Below are 21,575 nucleotides of genomic sequence, written 5' to 3'. Positions count from 1 at the left end.
CACTTCTAGAAGGGTCTATCCCGCCAACACCCTGTCCCTCCAGACCAAACCTGCAGAGCCCGACCAAAGCCACAGTAAATGTCTTCCCGAGATCTGTGGAAACGTGATACATGTGCCCCCGGAGTCTTGGCCGGCTCTAACACTGGCCCCCTTTGTCCCCTCGATAGGTGGGGACGGGCCACACACTCACCCTGCCCCGTAGATGTTGAGTCGGAAGCTAAAGAGATAAGAGAGCCTGATCACTGACACGTTAGCTCCCGGGGACCCGCAGGAGAGGGGACCTGGGGACGCAGGGGCCCCCCCGAGCTGTCTGTACCCAGAGGCACTCTTCCTTCCCCGCCACATTGGGCTGCCAGGGACACTGGGATCACAAAACTCCTCTCCTCCTAACAGCTCAAGTTGTTTTTGAAATCATAAGGACAATAAAATTAGTCAGAGATGATTGATATGCCACATGGTGCTTCAAGCACCTGACTTCCAAACAGTCCAAGGAGCCGGCGCGGTGGCCCATGCCCGTCATCCCAGTGGCTCGGGAGGCTGAGGTGGGAGGATTGCAAGTTGGAGGCCAGCCTCAACCAACAGCAAGGCCCTAAGTAACTCAGTGAGACCCTGTCTCTAAATAAAATTTAAAAGGAGGGCTGGGGAACGTGGCTCCGTGGTTAAGTGTCCCTGGGTTCAATCCCTGGCACCCAAACAAAACAAAAGAAAAAAAAAAACAATTCAAGGAGTCAGGGACCACTTGTACCCAGGGAGACTGAGGCCAGAGGGGTAAAGCCACCTGCTGAAGGTCACATAGAGAAGCTGTATGTTTAAACCAAAGCCTTTGGGTTCCAAAGCCCGTGTTCCCAGACCTTTAGTGACGATCGAATGGAGTTATTTTTATTATGCCAGGATGGAGGCTCAGAGAGGTGTAGTAACCTCCCCAAGGCTGCCCAGCAAGGATGCAGACTCAATAAATGCTACTGAGCCCTCTCTTCCCCATCTGGACTGGCCAGGTGGTGCAGATGGTATGGCTGGGCCCACCCAGTTGGTCCCTTGGTCTCTGGGAGCGGGTGAGATTGTCATGAATGTAAATCACACCGCTGCCTGCTGTGACCATTCTGTCTCCGCCTTATCAGCAGTAACTTCCTCCAACTGTGCGTCAGCCGTCAGCCGGGCACTGGGCCCCAGATTCCTGGTGGGTGATGCACTTCGTCTGATAGCAGCCCTGCCCCGGCTCAGGGGAGACACCGCCATGGCCACTGCTCTGGCTCACATAACAGGCGTCGGGAAGCAGCTCCCTGTGCTGGAGGGCAGCGCCAGGCCTGGGGCTCCTCGGGCCCAGAGCGTGAAAGCTATGCCCAGGTTTAGACAGGAAGCTGCGGCAGGTTCTCAGATCAAGTTTGGCCCCCTCATCTCCTCCTGGCTCGTTTGTGAGCCATGGGCAATTCCTAGCTGTGTGACTCTGGACAGGTGGCTTTCCTTCTCTGTGCCTTTGCATCTAACTGCCTCACTCCTGTCCTGGGCTGCAGGGAGCCCCTGGGGTGCAGTGATCACTCACTTTTGGGTCACTGGCTGCTACTAAGTAGTGACTGGGGTTGTTCATGCACCTCGGAGGGGGATGGGATGCTGGACAATGAGGTTCTTGATTGACAGAGAGGGTCGGGCAGAGATGCAGAGGCCAGGAGAGACACAGGCCGGGGAAGGGGGTAAAGGAGGGAGAGAGGAAAGTTCTGGAAAGTTCTAAGTAAACTCTGAATCGTAACATTTATAACAGGGAAGACGGTGGGTTTCAGAGGATGTGAATTTCACTACCTCTGCTGGGGCCTGGCTGGTCGCTGGGATGCCAGGTGGGTGCGGAGGAAGGAGCCTGACCTTGGGCCCCTGCCACAGTCCTGCTGCAGGGCCCCCGGGCGCTGGGCCAGGCCCTCTGCCCCGGGCTGCGGGGTGCTGGGTGCCTGCCTGATCTGGACAGGAGTTTGAGCCCTTGGCCAAGAAGAAGGACCTGGGAGGCAGCTTGGATCTGCTGAGGGTGGAGGGTGGGGACCAGATGGTGGATTCCCCTCCCGCCTCCACTGGGGCCCGTGGTCTCAGCCCCTCGAGTTGATATGTTGAGTTTATAGTTTGCGGGACCCGGTCTCCACGTCTCCCCACTAACAGCTGAGATCAGCCTGGCCGGGCGCTGTGTCCCCGAGGACCTGCAGTGGTAGGGTGCCAGGGGACTCCCGGGAGAGGCAGCCAAGAGGGTGGGGCTGGATGGAGGCGGTGGGCCTCTGCCGGGCCACCCCCGAGGTCCTCAGGCCATCACCGGGGCCTTGTCAACGGACACCCAGGTCAGGGGTCCAGGAGGACGATGAGGCTCAGGCAGGCTGAGCCCGGAGCTCCCCAGCGCGCCCCTGGCAATGGGGCCGGATGTGGGACTCCAGGCACCAGGCGAGGTCCTGCTCTGCCGCAGCGCGAGGAGGAGGGTCTGCACCGGCCGCCCTGGCCGGCCCATGGGGCCGAGACCCCGCCCTCGGGGCGTGGCCTCTTCACCAGTCCCGCCCAGGGGCGTGACCTGGTTGCTCCGCCCCGCCCAGGGGCGTGACATCTTCACCCGCCCCCGCCCAGAGGCGTGGCCTGCTTATCCGCCCCGCCCAAGGGGCGTGACACGATCACCCTCCCACCAGGGGCGTGGCCTGATCGCCCCGCCCCTGCCCCGCCCCGCGCCGCGCGCAGCCTGGGGGCGCCCGGCTCTCGACGCGCCGACTGCGGACGGGACGGACGCGGACGCCGGGCGGAGCTCAGCCCCGCGGTGAGTGCGCCGGCCCCGTGCGCCCCGGGCCGCCGGTCCCCGCCCGCGCTGCCCCGGCCCCGCCGCCTCGCGCAGCCCGGGGCGGGGGGCGCTGCGAAGCCCGCGGGCCGACGGGCGGACGACCCCGCAGGCTGCCCGTGCCTCGCCGCCGCCGGCCCGCGTGGCCCTCGCTCTGCGCCGGGTCAGCTGGCAGGTCCCCGCCTGGCACGTCTGTCGCCGACTCCCTCGCGCGCTGGCTGCGCTCGCCCCCGGGTCTGTCCCCGCCCCCGGGTCGCCCACCTCGGCAGGGGAGACTGGGGCCTCGCGGGCTGGCGCCACCCCCGCCACCCCGTCCCCAGCCCCCTCTCGCTGCCACACACACCGCTGCAGCGGAAGGTCTCGCACCCTCCCCAGGGGCGCGTCCCGTCCCGGCCTCCCGCCAGCGCCGCCCCCGGCCAGAGGCGCCCGCAGCCCCTCCCCTCGGCCCCTCTGCACCCTTTCCCCACGGCCCCTCTGCACCCCATCCCGGGTGCCCCTCTGCATCCCCCCCTCGGGTCCCCTCTGCACCCCCTTCCCGGGGCCCCTCTGCACCCCCTCCCCTGGGCCCCTCTGCACGACGTGCTCCTGCACACAAGCGGGCAAGTGGTCCCCAGTCGCGCACACCCTTTTGGTGGTGTCTTTACTAAAAGCTTGCGCCCCCACCGCAGGCGGCAGCAGGGGACCCCACGTGGGCGCCTGTCACACGCAAGGCCCCGTCACATGGGCCACACATGTCTCCCACACACGATCTGTGTGGCTCACATACCTTCAGATGTGACATCCCGTGCTCTGGGAATCTGGCACCGGAGCCTGGCACAGCCCCATGCACTGATGACCCTATGGTCCCAAGCACCTGTGGGTCTCTGGGCAGCCCTGGGTGGGGTGGGGAACCCGAATCCTGGGGGCTGGCGGGGCATTTCTCTGGGCCAGGGTCCCTTGCTGCAGGCATCTGGGTGGTCTGGAGGGGCTCAGCCTCCAGGAGTGAGTTTGACTGTCTCCCGGTCTCTTGTCCCCTCCCCTCCTGGTGCTTCCTGCTCCCCACTAGGGGTGCCCTTCCAGCCTGTCCCCAGGGTTCTTGTTCCAGCTCTGTGGTGGGCACTGGAAGTGCTATAGTGTGGGCGCTTGTTCAAACAGAGCCCCAAAGAAGGAAGGGTGCTGGTCCCGGGACCCCTAGGACCTGGGTGGCAGGCAGGGCTCTGTTCCCTGGGGCTGGGCACCCAGGAGAAGCAGTGCCTGTTTGGGACTGAAGGACCCGAGCCCTGGGCCTCACTTCTCCATATGACAATAGGGGTGAAGATCGCGTCCCCAGGAGGGCAGGCAGAGTGGCCAGACCCGGCTCCCCACTCTGATCTGGAGCAGGACAGGGTGGGGCGCCAGGGGTGAAGTCAGAGAACCTTCTCCCGGAGGCACAGCCCGCCAGCCCCGCGGCTCGCCCTGCTGTTTGCTTTGGCTCTGAGCGTGTTATTATTATTCTAGAAAATTTAATTAGCTGCCAGCATTAACAAGTTGGCCGATTTCATATCAAAGTCCGGATTTCCGTCTTCTCTGGAAGAAAAAGAATCCCAGGCTCTTGTGTTTCATGATCCTCGTGTCGTGCTGGTACCCACAGGCGGGTGCTGCCCATCGGGTGGGGCAGCTGTGCCCTTGGGTGGCAGTGTCACTCTTCCTTGGCTCCTGGCTGGCCTGCTGGACTGCTCTTTGCTCTGACTGCTGGGGACGTTGGGTGTTGGGGGCTTCACGGCCAGGGTCAAGCTTTGTTCCCACACACATCTTGGGAAGCTTCATTATCTTACCAGGCATAGGAGTCGCAAGGGGTGGCCTTTATGCTGGACTGTGAGGGACAGAGGTCTGTGGTCCTCCCAGGCAGATGGCAGGAACAGGGTACCAGGGATTGAACTCAGGGGCCCTCGACCTCTGAGCCCTGTCCCCAGCCCTATTTTGTATGTTATTTAGAGACAGGGTCTCACTGAGTTGCTCAGGGCCTTACTAAGTTGCTGAGGCTGGCTTTGGACTCCATCCTCCTGCCTCAGCCTCCCCACCCTGGGATGACAGGCATGGGCCACCGTCCCCTGCTGAATCAGGTCTTATCCATCACTTTTCCTCCCAGATGCTGACTGCCACCTTGGGAGGCCACATGCTTGCCCCTGTGTGACAGATGAAGGGAGGCCCAGGAAGGGTCTCCCAGCAAGAACAGAGGTTTCAACCCAGACTTTCCTGAGGTCTTTGTCTCCTCTTCTGTCACTGAGCCATGAGAGAGGGAGGACTGGGTGTCACTGACCCTGTGGGGAATTCCCTGAGCTTGGTCCATATTAGACAGCCACATAATAGGTGCTCAGTAAGTCCTCTGGCCCTGTGTGGCTCAGCTATGGGGACTGTCTTCCCACAGGGTCAGGGTGGAGTGGACCAGGGCCTAAGGGGACGCCTTAGTCCTCCATGTTGAAGGGGCCTTTCAAGGGGCCATAAAAGCCAGCACAGGATTCCTGCATCCGTGTGATGCTCACCGTGTCCCCGCGTGACCACCAGGTGGAGACTGCCAAATCTCTGGGCGAGTCCTTGTGCCTCCCGGATCTCTGGGGTGTGTCCTCTCGGCACCAGATGCTCTGTGTGTCTGGCAGTTAGAGGCTGCGGGGTGGGAACGGGTTCCCTAAACCCCTGGCCACTCCCGGCAAATGAGATGCCACACACAGGGACTTGGGGGACCCCATGGGACAGAGGGACAGCCGGCTGCCAGCTCCCAGCTCCGTTCCCTGAGAGGAGGGGCTGCCTCGTGGGCAGCGTGGGTGGGGCAGCCAGCACCTCTTTCAGAGTCCCAGTTTGGTGGCCCTGTGCTCTGGGCCAGACTCCTGGGGAGGCAGGTCAGCTCTGCTTTCTCCACGGGTCTCCTGGTACCAGGGGTCCTCGACCACAGAGCCCTGTCCCCAGCACTTTTAATATTTTATTTAGAGACAGGGTCTTGCAGAACTGCTTAGGGCCTCGCTAAGTGGCTGAGGCTGGCCTCTAACTCATGATCCTCCTGCTTCAGCCTCCCGAGTGGCTGGGATGTCAGGTGTGCTGCCCTGTGCCTGGCAGCCTTGGGGTGTTCTGAGCAGGAGCAGGAGGCAGTCAGACTTGGGAGTTGGAGGTCCCTGTGCAGTCGGGTGTGGGGCAGGACTGGGGGACAGAGCAGCAGGTGGGAGGCCTGCAGGGGACAGGGCAAGGATACTGAGGCTCAGACACATGTGCCTGCCCGCAGTCACCCAGAGGCTGAGGAGAATGGGCTGGGACAGAGGCCAGGTCCCCAGCGAGGGGCCTCCTGGCTGGCATGGATGGTGCGTGTCACTCTCCACCTCCTCTGGCGTGTCCTTCCCAGGCCCGGGGGTCAGCCTCTGCGTCACTTTGCACCATTGTCCTCGTTAACAGGCTCAAACGCCCATCTCTGTCCCCACAGGCCGCAGGGGAGGCTGGTTCAGGGAGGCCGTTTCCTTCCTCAGGGTGGGAGCCCGCTGCGCCCCCAGGGCTGCATTGTCCCTGGCCAGCGTCCCCACCCAGGTCTGGAAGGGCTGCCACCCCCGCCCTGGGCAGCGGCCAGGAGTCTTGGCCTGGGGCGCGGTCATCCCACCCTGAGGGCCCTGGGGCTCTGCTGGCGTCCATGCGGGGACAGGGGACGGCCTGGCCGTGGGAAGAGGGCTCTGGGGTGCGCGGGGACGGAGCTGTGCCCAGGTCATAGGGGTCCTCTCTCCGGCCTCGATTGTTCCAGCTGTGAAATGGGCCAGGTGGCCGTGCCCGGCCCCAGGGTGGGCGGAGACGCAGGGGTGGACACAGCCTGCCCAGCGCCCCAGGCACCTTGGTGGTCCCTTTAGCTGGACTCAGGCTGTGGTGGCCCCTTGACCTGGTCCTTTTCCCACTCCTGGTCCCCAGGACCCCGCTGTCTGTGTGGGCGCTGCCCCTGGCCCTGTGGTCAGGGCCCCCAACATCCTTCCCGCTGGGCCGGGAGCCCTGTGCGCCCTGAGTTCCCAGCCCTGCGCTGGCCCTGGAGCGGGTGTCCAGCCCCGGGTGGCTCCGTTCTTGGTGTCCTCGGAGTGCAAGTGTCCAGGCTCTGGGCACCTGCTGGTCTCTGTTCAGAGCAGTGTCCTGGAGGGGACAGCCCAGCTGGGGGCTGTGTGTGGGGACAAGAGGGACACCCTGAGGGGCTTTGCCACACGCCCTGCATGCACATGTGTACCCCAGGGACCCCACTCTTTTTTGGTACCAGGGACTGAACCCCGGGGCGCTCACCTGCTGAGCCAGTCCCAGCCCTTTTCGTATCTTATTAGAGACAGGGCCTCGCCGAGTTGCTGAGGCTGGCCTCCAAATTGTGATCCTCCTGCCTCAGCCTCCCAAGTGGCTGGGATGGCAGACATGGGCCACGGCCGGGCTGCGGTGTCCTGGACAGCAGAGGGCTGGCTGTCCCCTGCTGGCTCTGTACTTGGCAGCCTCTCCCCTTATCTGTTCCCTGCTTATCTTGGAAAGCAAGTTGGTCTCACCACCTCCTCTGACCCGGAGTCCCTGGGGCTCTGTGGCCGTTATCTGATCACGGGCTGCTGCACCAGGCCCTGGAGGGGACCTGTGCCCTTTCTTGGGGAGACTGGCCGTGGTGTTGGCTTCCTCTTCAGCACAGTGAGGCCAGGCCCGAGTGCCAGGTCTCCGCCCGCCTGTCCGCCTACCTTCTTGGCCTTCCCCTGACACTTAATATCATTGAGAAAACTCTCTTTGTTTTGCTGATGGAAACCTTTGACCCCTGCTGTGGGATCACTTGCCTGAAATCCAGAATACCCCCTGCAAAAAAATACAGCAGGATCAAGCCCCCTCGGCCTCCTGGCCCCTCTGTCCCCTGCCCACTCATTCTTAAAAAGGGGGGGGTCATGTGTCTGGAGATATCATAGGTCCACCAGGACCACAGGATCCTTCTCTGCTGTCCTGATAGGTTAAAAGCAAACTGAAGGGGGATCATCCCTCACCAAGGGCTACTGCTCCTTGAAGTCTGTCCCTGAGGTCATCTCCAGCCCCATTTGGAAGGGCCCTCCTGTGAGCCCTGAAGCCACAGGGCCATCTGCAGGCTGGAGAGGCCAGGACTTTGAGGTGCAGGGCTCAGGGCAGGTCTGTAGGACAGGGCTGGAAGGGTGCGTGTAGAGGAGGGACCAGCCTGCAGGGAGGGCAGGACGGCGGGCCTGAGGTCTGGGGCACCAGAAGCCACTGTGTTTAGTTTGTCCATGTTGGACATTTATTGAGTGACCCCTGTTTTTAGTGCAGCAAGACCAGCGACTTTTTTTTGAGCGAGGGATTGAACCCTGGGCACTAACCCCTGAGCCCCGTCCCAGCCCTATTTATTCTTTATTTAGAGCCAGGGTCTCGCTGAGTTGCTCAGGGCCTCAGTGAGTTGCTGCGGCTGGCCTCCAACTCATGATCCTCCTGCTTCAGCCTCCTGAGCCACTCAGCAGGTGCCTGGCTGGCAGGTGCTTGAAGAACTGGGAACTGTGGGGCTCTAACTGTCCTGCATCCGCCAGGCCCTGCAGTTCCATGCCTCCGCCACCTTTTACTAGTCATGTGACCTCGGGCAGATCACGTACCTTCTCTGGGCCTCAGTTTCCTCATCTGTAGAGCGTGGTTAAAAAAAAAATCCTGGAATGTTGCCAGGGCCTGACATCCCGCTGGCACGGAGGAGTGGTGACCACTCATGAGCCTGACCAACAGCGCCAACCCCGACTGGGATCCTGTGCCAAGAGCACGTTTATTTTCCCCAGTGAACTTGACGACTTCCTTTTAGCAGACTGGGGGCCCCTGGGTCACTGTCTAATTTCCCCTTTGGCCTTGGCTGCCAGGAAGCTCACTCCTCCAGGAAGGTCTCAGGAGCAGCCCTTACTTCCTGTTAGGTCTTTGGTTCTTTTATTCCCTCGTCCCCTCTCTGTGGCTTATGACTCACTTGGGCTCCGTGGTCCCCATGTGCTATTATTTTTTATTTTGGCAAAATATGCCTAAAGTCTGCCATTGGAAGGCTCAGCTCAGTGTCGCGGAGTGAACTCAGCTCCTCGGGTGGCCATCATCGCTGTCCTTCGCAGAACTTTGTCATCATCCCGGACAGGCCTCTGCGCCCATCAGCACCCGGTCCCTGCCCCCAGGGCCAGCCTTAGCCACTGCGTTCTCCTTCCTCTCTCTTTTGTTTGGGAACTGGGGGTTCACCCCAGGTGTCCTCGACCCCTGAGCCCTGTCCCAGCCCTGTTTGTGTTTTATTTAGAGACCGGGCTTCGCTGAGCTGCTCAGGGCCTCGCTGTTGCTAAGGCTGGCCTCCAGCTCCTGATCCTCCTGCCTCGGCCTCCAAGCCTCTGGGCCAAAGCGGGTCCTCTCAGGGTCACCAGGCTCAGCAGGGTGGCTCCCATGGCCCCTCCTGCGGTGGCCAAACCCTCACCTTGCTGCCCAGGGTCCCAGACCTCAGGTGCAAGCTGGGCACCCTGTGGGGACGGCCACCATGCTGAGTCTCACTGGCCACATTGTCACCTGCCCATTCCTGGCCCGTCATAATGAGGAGGGGCCAAGCCTCGTTGGTTGCTGGTTGTGACCGGCAACCCAGCTGGTCTGCCCGGCGCTGGTCCTCTAAGTGTCCCTTGAGGCCAGGAGGGGACCCGCTGGACAGCGGGCAGTTGGCACTTGGGATGCCCTGGGCTCCTCTGTTGACGCTCAGTTAATCACAGTCCTTCAAGGATGACACGCGGTGGCCTGGAGCTGCTGTCACCTGCTGTCCTAGTGCAGGGAGTTCAAAGTCATGACAAGGCTCTTGTTTAGGGCGTGTCGCAACCACTCCAGTCCCTTCCCTGTGGGCGAGTGTCCAGTCCTGTCCAGTGAGTCCCTGAACATAAACTGTCTTCTGTCTCGGGCTCTGGGTGTTTGTCATTTGCAGGGACGGCAGGGGCTGCGTCTCTGCCTCTTTGTCCCCTTCACCACGTGGCCCTCAGTTGGGAAGCTACACTGGTCTGTGACCCTCCTGGGGTCCTGCCTGTCAGGGAGGAGGGGGTGCCCAGGACAGTAGCCATGAGGGCACCGTAGCCCCTGGGCCTGAAGGCTGGGCGGGCCGCTGGGGACCTTGGCCAACAGGGAGGGTCTCAGAGAGTAGCCAAGGCCTGAGGGCCACCGTCCCACCCTGACCCTGGGTCACTGGTCCCCGGGAGACGGGAGGACATGGGGCTGGGAGTCCCTCGAGGTCATCACTCCCGGGACTGAGCAGGTAGCCCCCAGGGCCAGCAGCACATCTGCAGGGCTGCACTGCCTCCGTGGGCCTGTGGGAACTCGCGTGGCTTCTGCAAGGGTGGGGAGGAGGGGAGGACTGGCGAGGAGGTGGCATTTGGGTGGTGTTTGGAAGAGGAAGGCTGTCAGGAAGAGAGCCCAGGGAGTGTTTAGAGGGCCCCTGCAGAGCTGGGCAGTCGGGAGCCTTGGGGCTGAGGCTGTGGGTGTGAGGGCAGCCACTGGGGAACCGCTGGCACCTGGACGGCAGGAAGCCTGCTGCCTGGCCGGGGCGGAGTCTGCGGCCGGGGCGGAGTCTGCGGCCGGGGCGGAGTCTGCGGCCGGGGCGGAGTCTGCGGCCGGGGCGGAGTCTGCGGCCGGGGCGGAGTCTGCGGCCGGGGCGGAGTCTGCGGCCGGGGGCTGTTCTGGGAGGAATCCGCAGCACCTGGAGTCAGCGCTGCTGGGCCGCCAGGGGCAGGGAGGTGCCCAGGATGCGTTGGCTGGTGGCATCCTTGGGGCTGAGGTCACCTTCCCAGGGTTTCTCTGGCCTGGGCCTGAGGCTGGAGCTTCAGATGAAGCGTCAATGGGTGTGCCAAACCCCGGGGAAGGGGCTTGTTCCTGCCCAGCACCCACTCTTGGCCATGCTGTCTGGCTACCCGCCAAGGAGCTGGGTCAAGCCACATTTTGGGTGAAGAAAAATCCTTTTGGGCCGGGTGCAGCGGAAAACGCCTGTCATCCCAGCAGCTCACGAGGCAGAGGTAGGCCAGCCTCAGCAGCTTAGCAAGGCACTCAACAGCTCAGTCAGATCCTGTCTCTAAATAAAGTGTAAAAGGAGCTGGTACGTGGCTCAGGGGTTGGGCGTCCCTGGGTTTAATCCCTGATAACAACAACAACAAAAAAAGTTGGGTGACCCTCTGTGGCCACGCTCGGTGCGCCGCACGTGCGCAGGCGTGGCCCCGTGCGCCGCACGTGCGCAGGCGTGGCCCCGTGCGCCGCACGTGCGCAGGCGTGGCCCCGTGCGCCGCACGTGCGCAGGCGTGGCCCCGTGCGCCGCACGTGCGCAGGCGTGGCCCCGTGCGCCGGCGCCGCGGGTACGCTTGCTTGTGGGTGAGACGCTGTGGAACCGCTTGGGGACCATAGACAGTAGAAGCTCAGGGTGTCCGTCGCTGGTACTGTACCCTGCTAGCTGAGTGTGACAGGGTGTGTGTGAGGGAAAGAGAGCATAGGCTTGCGTTAGAGCGCTGACCAAGGGGGTCCAGTGACCCTGAGCGGGCAGGTATAGAGCTGCCATGATTCCGGGGTGACGCGGTGACGGGACATGTGCACTGTGGGGCCTCTGAAGCGCCCCGCGTGCGAAGCCGTCCCATCGGTGCTCACGGCTTCCTCCCTCCTGCAGGTCATGGCGCTGCCCCGGGAGCCCGCAGGAAGCTGGCCGGCCCCGGCCCTGACCTGGACCTTGACCCTGGCTCTGGCCCTCAGCCCGGGGGCGGCCGCGCCCTGGCCCGACTGCACGGGCGCGCAGTGCCCGCCGCTGGAGCACTGCATCGAGGAGGCGCTGGCGCCGGGCGAGTGCTGCGCGACGTGCGTGCAGCGCGGCTGTCCCTGCGAGGGCTACCAGTACTACGACTGCGTGCGCGGTGGCTTCCCCGACGGCCGCGTGCCCGCCGGCCGCTCCTACCTCGTGGACTTCGGCAGCACCGAGTGCTCGTGCCCGCCCGGCGGCGGCAAGATCAGCTGCCGCTTCATGCTGTGCCCAGAGCTGCCCCCCAACTGCATCGAGGCCGTGGTGGCCGCCGACAGCTGCCCGCAGTGCGGCCGCCTCGGCTGCGTGCACCGCGGCCTCAAGCACCCGGCTGGCCACACGGTGCACCTGGCGCCCTGTCGCGCCTGCCACTGCCCCGACGCCGGCGGCGCGCTCATCTGCTACCGCCTGCCAGGCTGCGAGGGCAACGCGTCGGAGCCCGAGGACGGCGACACCGAGCGGCACTACGACGACCCCTACAGCTACGACCAGGAGGTGGCCGAGGCGGAGGCCGGCGAGGCGGAGGCCGGGGCGGGAGGTCCCCCAGCGGCCCTGGGTGGCGGGAACCAGGCCCCGGCCACCCTCCAGGCCACCCCCTGGCCAGCTGCCCTGCCCAGGCCCACCGCAGCCACCGCTTTGGGGCCTCCTGCGCCCGCGCAAGCCAAATCCAGGAGAGTGACCGACGACACGGACGACGGAGGGCAGGAGGCCCAGGAGGCCATCGGGGAGCTGGAGGCGCTGCCCACCGCCGCCCTGGCCGGCCCCGGTCTCCGTGCCCCAGAGGCGGCAGCCGCAGCCCAGTCGGGGATGGAGGAAAACCTGATCCCCGAGGCCCAGGCCACCCCGCGTGGCTCTGCGCCCAAGACCAGCGCGTCCCCGGGGTCGGACACTGAAGGCCACAGCCCAGAGCCCACCCCGCCCCGCGCCCCTGGGGACCCCGCAGAGCCCAGCGCGCCCCCAGTTCCGGCCACTGAGGCCCCGGAGCAGCCCCAAGCGCCCCCCACCCAGGCTGGGCCCCAGTTCCGGCCGCAGCCGCCCCGAGTCCAGGAGGAGGAGGACGTGGACCCCAACTCCGTGCACTCCATCCCCAGAGGCATCCCTGAAGGTAAGACTTTGTGCTCTCTTCAAGGTCCGGGGCTGTAGGACCTGGACCACTTCTGGCTCTCTGCACAGCGAGGGGACCAGGCCACCAGCCCCTGGACCTAGGAGGCCAGAGACGGGCCTGATCCACAGCGCAGCCTCCCTGGGGGCCTCTGCGGAAAGCCCAGGGAGGGGCCTCTGGGAGCATTCATTCCACAAACCCTCCTAGGTGTCACCTGTGAGCAGGACCCAGTAGCTCACAGGGGGGGACACTGGTGTCAGAAGGGACTCAGGAGGTGTGGCTGCTGGGATGACGGGAGCTGGCAGTGGCTGTGGGCGGGGACTGGGACAGCCTTAGCCTGCAGAGCCAGCGGGTGACAGGGAGTCGGAGGAAGTACACGTCCGGAGGGGCGGGCAGTCACAGCCTTGTCCAAGCCGCCTACCTCCTGGGGTCCCAGGCCTCAGGGAACCCCATTTTGTTCTCAGGAATCCCAGTAGTTCTTTGTCACTACCCCGGGATTCTCAGGTGTGTTTCGATGAGGCTCTCTGGGAGATAGATCCCCTGGAAGCACATGCAAAGGTCCTGAGGCATGACGGAGTGGGTGTGGGACAGGCAATGACTTGGTGTGCAGGGAAGGGAAGGGGAGTCTGGGAGAGGGTGGGTGTCACTGGGACCCGGAAATTCAGGCCTGGCCATCAGCCACCCTGTCCTCCTCCCCACTGGGGCCACCTGTGCCCCACTTCCTGTGCACTGGCTCCAGGACTCACCTAGATGTGGGCGAGTGACCTGGGCTTTGTGCCTCTGTTTCTCTGCGAGCTGCAGGAAGTCCTGCCTCAGGGGGTGTCTGGGGCATTGCAGGGGCTGCGGCCGCCCAGCACCAGCCGCTGAGACTTGCCAAGAATCAGATGCGTGGGGGCCGCACCCCAGCTAGCAGTGACCTGCTGTCTGAGGTTTAGGGTGCGCCCTCTGCAGGGCGGAGCCGGCGAGTGAGACAGGCTCCGGTCCTCACCCGGGGCCACCAGAACCCCCAAGTGCACCCACAGGGTTGCTGTTGTGGGTACGCGGTGTGGGAGGGGGTCTGGCCGAGGGGCCTTCTGGCTGCTGCTGTTGGGGGAGGCCGGGGCGGGGGTCCTGGTCATGGAGGCTGGGGGGCGGGCGGGCTGGAGGTGGCTCAGCCCTGCTCCGCCCTGGACGCCGGTTGTGGAGGAGGGGGATGGGCTGGAAGTGACCCCCCAGCTATGTTGCCATGGCAGCCAGGGGGCCTGGAGAAGGGTTTCCAGCCACCGCCTGGCCCCCGACTGGGGCGGGGGTCCTCCCTGTGAGTCGGAGCCGTGCCAGGGCCCAGGCTGCCTGCCTCTGAGCGGGTCCAGATGTGGCCTAATGGAATCCACATGCCCAGCTCCCCGGCCCGGGACGTCTGCTGTCACTCAGGATGCTTTGGGAGGGTGGCTTTTCCTGCCAGGCTGGCACCACAGAGGGGGCCAGGGACCCCTCTGGTGGCAGTACTCTGTAGAACCAGGACAGAGAGAATCCCTGGGGTCCAGGTGGCCCTCTGCAGGTCAGAGGTTCCGGGAGCAGCTGCAAGCAGCCCCAGCCTGGCAGAGGCCCCCGCACAGCCTCCGTGAGCCCCAGGACAGCGGGGCAGGAAAGGGGCCCCTTCCTCAGGGCCTCACTGGCCCGTCCTGCAGGGCGCGGCTGACGGGAACCCTGGGACTGGGGACAGGCGCTGGGCACACTCTGATGGCTGAGCTCTCTCCTCGTGTCCAGGCACGCTACGGACACTCGGAAACCACTGTGAGGGCAGGAAGAAATGAGGACTCGAGAAAAACCGAGCTGTCACAGACCCCAGCACAGACCCGCCCCTGGGGAGTCGAGAGGCTTGGTGGGAGGGATCCTGAGTCCCGCAGGCTGGAGTCAGAGCTGGGAGTAGGTTGGGCCTGGGCAGTGTGGGCGCTCTGGGAGGGTGCCTGGGGCAGCCATTCTTCCTGGGCATCGGGGAAGGCCAAGTGCTATCAGGGAAGAGCTGAGGTGTGGTGATCACGGGACGGCAGCGAGGGGCCAGAGCAATAGCATGTGCAAAGGCCCCGTGGCCAGAGGGAATCTATTGGATGGAAAGGAGGCCCTGTGACTGATGTGAGGAACAGGAGCTAGTTCCAGGGTGACATGCGTATCCTCAGGATGAAGATCTGGGCCTTTATCCCAAGGGCAGAGGGGAGCCGTGGAAGGTCTAAGGCAGGGGGTGGCATGATCCGATCGGTGTTTTAAGTCTTCGTCTGTGGTGACTTGAGGGTCCACGAAGGTGGTCCAGGGTTCTAGGATTTTGGGACCCTGACACATGGTTGGTGACTCAACCATCTCGCAGGAGCTTCAGGTTCCTGAAGCCAACGGGGAGGGGTCAGCTGGTGGGGACTGGGACCCCGTGAAGCCCCGCAGCCCTCGGAGGACTTGTGGGTGGCTCAGCTGCCACTGCCCCACCTCGCCTGAGCTCAGGGTCCGACAGTGCGGGGCTGCGGGGGGCATCCATGGCAGGCCAGCGGGAGGCCCGGGCGTCCCAGCATCCGCCACCGCAATTCCTCAGGGCAAGTTCCTGTCTGCGGCAAGCTGGCCTCGGTCCTGGTGGCCTGCTCCGATGGCCAGAGGCGGCGCGTCAGACCCCGGGTGAGGAGCTCTGGGGACGGAGTGGGCCCAACCTCAGGTTGAGGGCGCCATGCTGAGCGGGCCCTCCTCTCCCTGTCCCGCGCCCACGCAGGGCACCGCTTCCCGCATCAGTTAGGAGCCGTCATTCGGGGATGACTGACGGTCCGCGGGCGCGGGCTCCGGGCTTCTGTGCACCTGCTGCTCGGTCGCAGGTGGAGGGACCGGAGGCTTGCAGACGCTGGAACCTGCAGGAAGATTCTGGATCGTCAGATGTGGACAGAGGAAGGAAGGTAGACCAGCAGAGTCCAGGGCGTGAGCCAGGGCCCGTTCCTCGGTGCCCTGTCATCCGGGGCCTTGGGCGCCACCTCTCCTAGAGCCCTGCCGCCCCCGTTTGTGAGCCGTCTGAGGGCCTTGCTGCCCGCTCAGCCTCAGGTGGGCGGTGGGCGTGGCCAGAGGAGGCCCCGCCCTACTGCCACGAGGCCCCGCCCACCGGTGGGCCTCTTTGGGCTGGGCATGCAGCAGGCGGCTAGAAACGGCAGGGATTCCTGGTAAACTGCTTTCTGGCCCGTGTGGCTGTGCCGTGGGCTGTGCCACGGGCTGGCTTGGGGGCAGATTCTGCGACAGTGGAGCTGCTGACAGATCGATGGCCGAGAGGCCACGGGTCATTTCACAGAGACAGGTCTGAAGGTCTGGGCTCTGTCCAGATGGGCTTCTTTGGTCTTTAGAGCTGTTTTTGGAATCGGTGGCTTTCCAAACCCACAGGTTGGCTAGGCCAGGTGTGGCTGATGTCCCCCAGGCTTGAGGACAGCTTCAGGGGCTCCTTGCAATGACAACTGCTTTAGAGTCCTGGACGTGCCGTGGGATGAGTAGGGAGAGTGGGCCTCCGCGCCCTGGACCTGCCCCCATCTCCTGTCCCAGCCTGACGTCATCTCAAAACAAAAGGCTTACGCGATCCTTCCCACCCAGGCGGAAGTGTGCCTGGCCCGAGGCCCGGGCCAGTGGGTGGACTCAGCCCAAACCCAGGTCTGTTGGTGGTGGGAGCTGGGTTTCCTGTCCCCTGCCCTTGCTGGAGGCTGACTCGGGCCCTCAGGAGCTGTGTGGCCTTTAGGCCAATTGTTTAGTTGTCTCAGGCCTCAGTTTCCTCATCCACAAAAGGGGCTCACAGCCCAGGCCAGCTTGGGAGGCTGAGGTAGGAGGATCACAACTTGGAGGCCAGCTTCAGCCACTTAGCGAGGCCCTGACTCTAAATAAAATATAAAAAGGGCTGGGATGTGGCTCCGTGGTCAGCACCCCTGGGTTCCATCTCTGGTACCAAAAACACAAAAGAGGGTGCTCACAGAGGGCTCCCTCCTAGAGCCGGGTTCTCGTGAGGAAGAAGGTGCATCAGGCACAGGCCAGGACTCTGTGTGGTGGGGCTCTGCCCTCCGTGGCTGTCCTCGGCTGCGATGGCCCCTGGACTCGGCTTCTGAGCTGCTCCCTGTCCACGCCCAGGCCGGGCAGCCAGCCTTCCAGCGTCTCAGCCCCAGGTGGTGTTGTGGGCCCGGGGCAGCTTCTGCCAGCACCTCCTAGCTGGGCCAGGCTTGGGTGGCCTCTGAGTCCTTTGTCCTGAGGACTTGATGCTTCCAGGAGAGCTCTGCATCTGGCCAAGGTCAGTGCTCCGGGGCTGGGGCCTCGGTCCTCTCCTTGACTGCGGTTCCCATGCTGGCTGGGAAGCCTGGCTTGGGGGGGGCCCGGGGGGGGCCCCAGAGGCTGAGTTCCTGTTCCCTGCTCCTGGCTGTGTGACCTCAGGCAAGCGACTCACCCTCTCTGAGCCTCATTTTCTGCATCTGTCAGATGTGGGGTTGGTCCCAGGGTTGGGGAGCTGAGCTGTTCTGCAGCACAGAGCAGCCGCCCAGGGCCGTAGTCCCGTCTGTCCCCTGCTCCTGGGGTCCAGGGTGGGAGGGGCGGCGGATGCGTGTTTTGGTTCCAGTGAATGAGCACGTGTGTCTTCAGCTGGCCGGGGACCGTCCCCTCTGGTGAAAGAGCCAAGGACAGGCCTGCTGGGGCAGGGTGTGTGTGGGGTGTTCACTGCCCACTTTCCGTCCCCGCCCCTGTTTGTCACTCCAGCTGGGCCAGATGTGCAGCCAGTGTCCTCTCGGGGGACGCTGCTCATGCGCAGTCTCCGCCCTGCCCCCGGAGCCAGCAGACGCCCAAACCGAGAGCCCTTCCCCTGGCTGAGCAGCCGGGCCGTGGGCGGCCGTCGGTGACCGGAGGAGGACCGCTGGCCTGCGCCCGTCTGCAGCCGGCTCCCTCCTGCCGGGTGGGGCGTGGGGTGCGGCCTGTGCCTGGGCTCGTTCTTGGACGTGCCCCGTCCCCTGAGCTTCAGGGACACCCTGCACCCGAAGAGGGGGACGGCACTGTGACAGCCAGCATATGGTCAGGGTGACTGAGGCCCAGAGAGCTGCAGGGAATTGTCCGAGGTCCCTGAGGCCCATGAAGGGAGATGCTTGGTGGCCACCAGGGCCCTTGTCCTGGGTCCTTCCCACCCTCCGGTGGGCCCCGTGGCCCCTGCCAGCAGACACATCCTCATTGTCCAGATCGCGGTCCCGGGACTCCTGCAGATGGCTGGCTCTTGATGGGGGGTCAGGGCTGGTGGGACCCGGGCCTCCGTCCTGGCGTGGAGTCAGGGAGGCTACGGATCCGTGGGCGCCTGTGGCAAAGGGGAGCAGAAGGGGCAGGGTCTGGCTGTGGTGCTGCTGCTCCCGGGCCACTAAGGTGGGGGTGGGTGATCTCGTCCTGCTCCAGGTCCCTGCCCTCCAGCCTGTCGCACACGCTCAGGGGTTAGCCCTGGAGCGTGGGGACCCAGCCCAGCCCCGAATGTGGATTGTCGGCAGGTACGGTGGCCCACACCTGTCACCCCAGGGGCTCTGGAGGCTGAGGCGGGAGGATCGCAAGTTAGGAGGCCAGCCTCAGCAACTTGACGCCCTGAGCAACTCAGGCAGACCCTGTCTCTAAATAAAATCCAGCATAGGGCTGAGGACGGGGCTCAGGGGTCAAGAGCCCCTGGGTTCAATCCCTGGTGACAAGAAACACAGCAGAACTTTGGATTTGCTGAGGGAAGCTGGAATCGGGAGTTTCATATAAAAGCTTCCAGCTTTATAAATATTGGCAGATAACTCAAATCGTTTTTTTAAACACTCAGCAGTCACAGGCTCACTGCTGCCACCTGTTCTTTCCCGCCCCTGGTTACGAGCGGAGGCCGGGGGCCAGGTAGGGAGCTGCCCAGGGCTCTGCAGGCCTGACTCGAGCCGGCTCCCCGCCAGTGGCCCCTCCTGGCTGAGTCGGGGCTGGGAAGGAGCCTCAGGAAGGGACTGTGTGTCGGGTCAGCGTGGGGCCGGGGGCACAGGGCAGGAGAGCGGGGTCTCAGGGCTCCGAGCCTGCAGGGACCCGGGTGCGGCCCCCTCTGCGCAGACAGGGCTGAGCCTGGCTGAGGGACAATCTGGAATGAGGAGGAACAGCTCGGGTCGGTGGCCGTGGGGACCAGGGTGAGGGCCTCGGGAGCTGGCTCCCTCCTGGGTGTGTCCCCGGCGGGGGGTGGGGGTGGGGGCTGTGGCTCGGAGAGGCCCGTGGGCAGTTGCTCTGCTCTGGGTTGCAAATGTCCCCCAAGAAGCCTGAGTGAAAGCCAAGCCCGTGGGAGGTGGGGGAGCCTCAGGGTGGCCTTGAGGTACCCGGGGGCTTGTCCTCAAAGGGAATCGGGCAGTGCCCACCTGGTCCTGTCTTCCCTGCCACCCCCACGAGGCGAGCACTTTTCCCGAGCTCCTACTGTGACCTGCCACCACAGGTCAAAGCCACAGGGCCAGCCGGTCGTGGACCGCAGACTCCCCAACTCTGAGCCAGAGTAAACCTTTTTGCTTCGTAAGCCGCTTGTCTCGGGTCGTCTGTCACAGTGACTGAAAACTGACCAAGCAGCACAGCTCTGGGCGGGAGGGAAGCAGAGCCCAGGGCAGCTCTGAGTCCATCCCTCCCACCAAGGTGACCCCAACTGGCAGCTGGGAGTGACGGGGTGGTAGTGTGGGGGCAGGGGATGGTCTCCCATTCCTCATCCCCCACCATCTGGCCCCTGGAGCTCTGTGCGTGGGGACTGGATGGAGGCTGTTCTGTGGAAGGGAAGACGCTCCTCGGGAACCTCTGCTTCCCTCTTTTTCGCAGCATCTGTCCCTCATCGGCCGCAGGCACCCCAATAGTCGAAGCCTACGCGTGACATTCTTTTCCTGTTAGTACCAGGGATGGAGCCCAGGGGTTCTGAACCCCTGAGCCCCGTCCCCAGCCCTTTTTAGATTTTACTTAGAGACTAGGTCTTGCTTGTTGAGTTGCTGAGGCTGGCCTCCAACTTGGGATCCTCCTACCTCAGCCTCCCGAGCTCCTGGGAGGACAGGCATGGGGCCCTGCACACGTATGTTTCTTTGATGGTGATTTCTTGTCAGCTGTAGAGATCTTAGAGGTGGCTTCGCCTGTCCTTCCGTCCGTGGCGCTGGGCTATGCAAGTGTTTGTTCTGTAGGCAGTGAAGGTGGCAGTAGCCAGTCCACCCAGTTGTCTTAACCGAGGCCTTCATGCACACACCTTGTGTCCATCTAGTCCTGTGCTGGGGACGGAGCCTGGGCCTCACAGGTGCCAGGCTCACGCTGAGCCCCTCCATTGCTGCCCCTCAGGTTGAGAGCTGGAGACTTTGTGGCCTGCTGGTTCCTTTGGGGACAGCTCTAGGGAAGACTCGTGGGGCTGGGCCCAGGAAGCGTCACTCGGACCCCTCTGAGCCTGGGTGACCTCGTCAGTTACTGTCTGTGTCCCTCCCAACCCCGCGGGGGCACCCAACCCAGGCCATTCTGCAGAGACGACGGTGACGCCGAGCTGCGAGTGGGCACCGTGCCCCCCACCTGGGGACAGGTCTGGCCAGTGGCCAGCCGCCCGCGCTGTGCGTGGTGACTGTGTCCTGGTCATCCCCAGGGTCCACCCGGGAGCTGGTGGAGACGTGCTGTGCGGCCGGGCAGCAGTGGGCCATCCTCAGGGACGAATGCACAGGGATCCCCGAGGGCACCGAGGGCGACGTCTGCAGGTGAGCCGTCCCCGTCCCCTGCTCCACGCTGCTGGCGGGTGGTGCTCCCTGACCTGGGGCTGCAGGGGCGCCGTGACAAAAGTGCCAGAGAAGAAACAGCAGAAGGGACGGGAGGGTGACCTTGGCTCAGGTCTCTGAGGTCCCGTCCTGGCTGGCGCCTGGCGGGCACATGGTAGCATGGAGCCCACAGCCTGGTACCCAGGAGCCAGGGACGGAGTGGGCAAGGGTTGGTCCCACGGGCACAGCCCCCAGGGCCCACTCCTTCAGCTGGGCCCACCTCCCGCGTGTCCACCACCTTCCAAGAGTCCACTAGAGTGACGAGTCCCCCCAGGCACCCTGGCGCACGCCTGCCATCCCAGCGGCTCGGGAGGCTGAGGCAGGAGGATCACGAGTTGGAGGCCAGCCTCAGCCACTCAGTGAGACCCTGTCTCTAAATATGGTGCACAGAGGGCTGGGGCTGGGGGTCGAGGGTCTTGGGTTCCATCCTGGTGGCCAAAAAAAAGTCATGGCACTTCGCTGGCTGAGCCCACTGAGTCAGTCCCCATGATCCAGTCACCTGCTGACGGCCACCGCTGAACACTACTCCCTTGGGGACCCTCCAGCCCTGAGGTAGAAGCAGCCCCAGGAGTTCTCTGTCCTCAGCCTCCCTGGGGTCTCCAGTGGCTTGACCTCTCCCCGCCCCTGGGACCCCTGCTGCTTCCCAGCCAGTGCCCCCTGCCAGGCCCAGGGAAGGTCGGCAGGGCTCTGTGTCGCATAGAAGCCGTCTCTTCCAGCCGACTCCTTTTTCTGGACAAGGCAGGCAGGGCTCAGAGAGGTCGCTCCGTCCACCTGAGCCCCACAGCTCGCTGCCAGCCCGGCCAAGAGCAGGCCCTGTGTTCTGGTGTCCAGCCCACATTGCCCTCTTCAGAGGGATTTTGGTCCCACTGGTCCCTCCCCTGTCCTCTGTGCCGTCCCGTCAGTTCGGGGGCACGGAGGGTCAGAGTTGGAACCTAGCTGTCCTGGTGGCCACTGTGCCACAGCCTCATCCGCTGGGGACGCTGCACCTGCTGGTTTGTCTGTGCCCCTCGGCCTGGTCCTCCGTGGTCAGGAACGTGCAGCCTCGAGTCCAGCTGGACACAGACCCAGTCTTTGTGTTCAAGCCAAGGGGACGTGGGGCCGCGGAGCTGCACACAGGTCCCTCCTCTGAGACCCTCCACCTCCCCTCTGTGTTTTTGGTACTTATTT

At 64.1% G+C, this 21,575-nt stretch overlaps 1 protein-coding gene across 2 annotated transcripts in view; it reads left to right on the top strand.

Annotated features, from left to right (window-relative positions):
• The first annotated feature begins 2,695 nt into the window (after positions 1 to 2,695).
• The window catches only part of Fbln2 (fibulin 2), a 39,756-nt gene continuing 20,876 nt past the window's right edge, over positions 2,696 to 21,575 (top strand). For both annotated transcript variants that reach the window (XM_071605892.1, XM_071605891.1), the window contains exons 1-3: positions 2,696 to 2,773; positions 11,418 to 12,648; positions 20,243 to 20,351. In XM_071605892.1, the coding sequence (XP_071461993.1) occupies positions 11,421 to 12,648; positions 20,243 to 20,351 (1,337 nt within the window). In that variant the 5' untranslated portion in view covers positions 2,696 to 2,773; positions 11,418 to 11,420. The remainder of the gene's footprint in view (positions 2,774 to 11,417; positions 12,649 to 20,242; positions 20,352 to 21,575) is intronic.

The sequence above is a fragment of the Marmota flaviventris genome, chromosome 20 (genome assembly GCF_047511675.1).
Source record: "Marmota flaviventris isolate mMarFla1 chromosome 20, mMarFla1.hap1, whole genome shotgun sequence".
NCBI lineage: Eukaryota > Metazoa > Chordata > Mammalia > Rodentia > Sciuridae > Marmota > Marmota flaviventris.
This window is presented reverse-complemented; position numbering and strand designations above follow the sequence as displayed.